Source organism: Morone saxatilis, unplaced genomic scaffold, assembly GCF_004916995.1.
Source record: "Morone saxatilis isolate NCDOM2014 unplaced genomic scaffold, NCSU_SB_2.0 Contig3, whole genome shotgun sequence".
NCBI lineage: Eukaryota > Metazoa > Chordata > Actinopteri > Moronidae > Morone > Morone saxatilis.
The window spans coordinates 140,516-143,008 of NW_023339873.1; the positions used below are offsets into that span (position 1 = coordinate 140,516).

The 2,493-nt window shown below is 42.5% G+C and overlaps 1 protein-coding gene across 1 annotated transcript in view; it reads left to right on the forward strand.

The window, feature by feature from the left end:
- The window catches only part of srp54 (signal recognition particle 54), a 10,582-nt gene that overhangs the window by 6,301 nt on the left and 1,788 nt on the right, over positions 1–2,493 (forward strand). The window contains exons 2-7 of the mRNA XM_035673588.1: positions 645–753; positions 1,443–1,540; positions 1,705–1,796; positions 1,889–1,973; positions 2,081–2,185; positions 2,323–2,389. Of these exons, the coding sequence (XP_035529481.1) occupies positions 645–753; positions 1,443–1,540; positions 1,705–1,796; positions 1,889–1,973; positions 2,081–2,185; positions 2,323–2,389 (556 nt within the window). The remainder of the gene's footprint in view (positions 1–644; positions 754–1,442; positions 1,541–1,704; positions 1,797–1,888; positions 1,974–2,080; positions 2,186–2,322; positions 2,390–2,493) is intronic.

Genomic DNA, 2,493 nt, shown 5'->3' on the forward strand with positions numbered 1-2,493 from the left:
GATGAATGTCAGCTCTGAGTCAAAATGTACACCTAGGTTTCTTGCAGTGGGTTTTATGTTGAGAGAGGGGACCAAGGGCTCACTGGGGATGACTCATATTGTTTAACAATATAACTTACAAAAGAAATCCAACTGTTAATCTCTTTAAGACAGGAAGGTATATCTGTGTGTCGTCTGCATACAACGACACATTATGGTGATTGATAATCCAGCCACGTGGGAGAATATAAATAATAATAAAATGATTATTATTGATAAGGTATCATTATTGATCGTTAGTGACTGAAGGTTGAAGAAATGGAGACAGTAACAATCTGTATCATATTCCACCATATGGTCTGTGTATTAATCAATAATCAATAATCTGAGCAGTTTCATCAGGTTTCAGTCAGAATTATTGTCAGTTGAAATGTTACATCAGCAGTAACTGGCTGTCTCCATGGCAACGGTAGACTTCCTGTTTACAGTGAGGTGGGGGGGTTCAAAGAGAGCCTGTGATTATGGGATGTTCACTGTATTCTGTGTGTAACTACACTGATTATCAGCAGGAGAGGAACTTATTGATCAGGATCAATAAAGGACTGAACGTCCTCTCTTCTTCACTTTATTGACGAAGTATCAAACACTGAATCTCCTCTGTACAGGAAGTGAGTGGCTTCCTGTTGTGGCTCACCTGTCAGCTGACCTGCTGGCTTACTGAGTGTGCTCAGTCGGGGTTTTCCATCAACACACAGATTTTGGTGCCAACACACGGTAAGTCGATGTCTTAAAGTTCTTCGATTTAACATCCTTTAGAGTTCAGTCCTGGTTGATCCGGATCCTGTAGTCTCTGCTGGTAAATGTGGTTCTGTTTAACAAACTATTAGTTAAAATAGTTAGTTAGTTAAAATAGTTAGTTAGTGGTTTTAATAAAGCAGTCAGGCAATAATTGGCCTGTTTGCATCATTCGTGAACAGCGACCGTAACTCTGGTTACCTCACACCAATACTTCCCGTTTACAGACAATGTTACCACTTTCATCAGTATTTTTATTAATTATTGATCAGATATTTATTCCATATGGTTTATATGACATTTATTGGCAGTTAGATGTGACGCAACAGTTACATCATCTCAGACCAAAACAACCAGACGGTGGAAATAATCCTAAATTCACCGATACAACACAGGCAGAGTGAGACACCATGTGACTGTCTCCGTTCAATAACATTGAGATATTATTGATCAGTGATCCTGTGTGTATGTTAATGTATTGTAATCTGCTGATTAATGAGATAATATGACACAGCTGATGACCTCCTTAATGGTTAATTATTGATCATTAATCTGCAAATCAAACTTCAGCTGTCAGTTCAAGTTTGACCTCTGATGACATCACTAGAACTGTCCAATCAGTGAGCTTCCTGTCAGCCCATGTGACTTCAGTGCGTTTGTTTTTCCAGGATCCGTTCAGACCGTCATCATGGTGTTAGCCGACCTGGGGAGGAAGATCACCTCTGCGCTGAGGTCACTCAGCAACGCCACCATCATCAATGAGGAGGTAACTCGGGTCACGTGACCAAAAATATCACATGTTCCGATTATTTGACCTTTTCTGATTTAATCGTCCGGAGCCATGAAGTGTTCAGGGTGTCTTTATAAATATAAAGGCTGAATATGTTGTTGATGACACCTGGAGCAGCAGACTGACTGTCAGAGTTTCAGGTGCTCAACGCCATGTTGAAGGAGGTGTGTGCTGCTCTGCTGGAGGCCGACGTCAACATCAAACTGGTCAAACAGCTGAGAGAGAACGTCAAGTGAGTATCAAACACTAGAGTCCTGCTCCAGGATCTAAACCGGATCCAGTCCAGCAGCTGAGATTGAACCTCTCTCTCTGGTGTCCCTACAGGTCTGCCATAGATCTGGAGGAAATGGCTTCAGGTCTGAACAAGAGGAGGATGATCCAACACGCCGTCTTCAAGGAGCTCGTCAAGGTCCGATCATCAGTCCTGGAAAAGTTTTCCAGAACTCATAATGTTCTTAAACTGTAGTAAAAATCAGTTCAGGAATTAACTGCAGGGTGTGTTTGCTGTGTTTCCAGCTGGTGGACCCCGGTGTGAAGGCCTGGACCCCCACCAAAGGAAAGAACAACGTCATCATGTTTGTTGGTCTGCAGGGTAGCGGGAAAACTACAACCTGCTCCAAGGTGACGGCACACACCTGTAGATAGACTCCACCCTCGCGTAGATAGACCACGCCCCCTATGTTGACTAGTTGTGATGTAATTTGATGCAGAGCGCCCCCTGCTGTCTGTTGTCTCACTGACTGCTTTGTTTCCTGCAGCTGGCCTATTATTACCAGAGGAAAGGTTGGAAGACCTGCCTGATCTGTGCTGACACTTTCAGAGCTGGTAAACACTTTATTTACCTGTAAACAACAACACTTTATTCACCTGTAAACAACAACACTTTATTCACCTGTAAACAACAACACTTTATTCACCTGTAAACAACA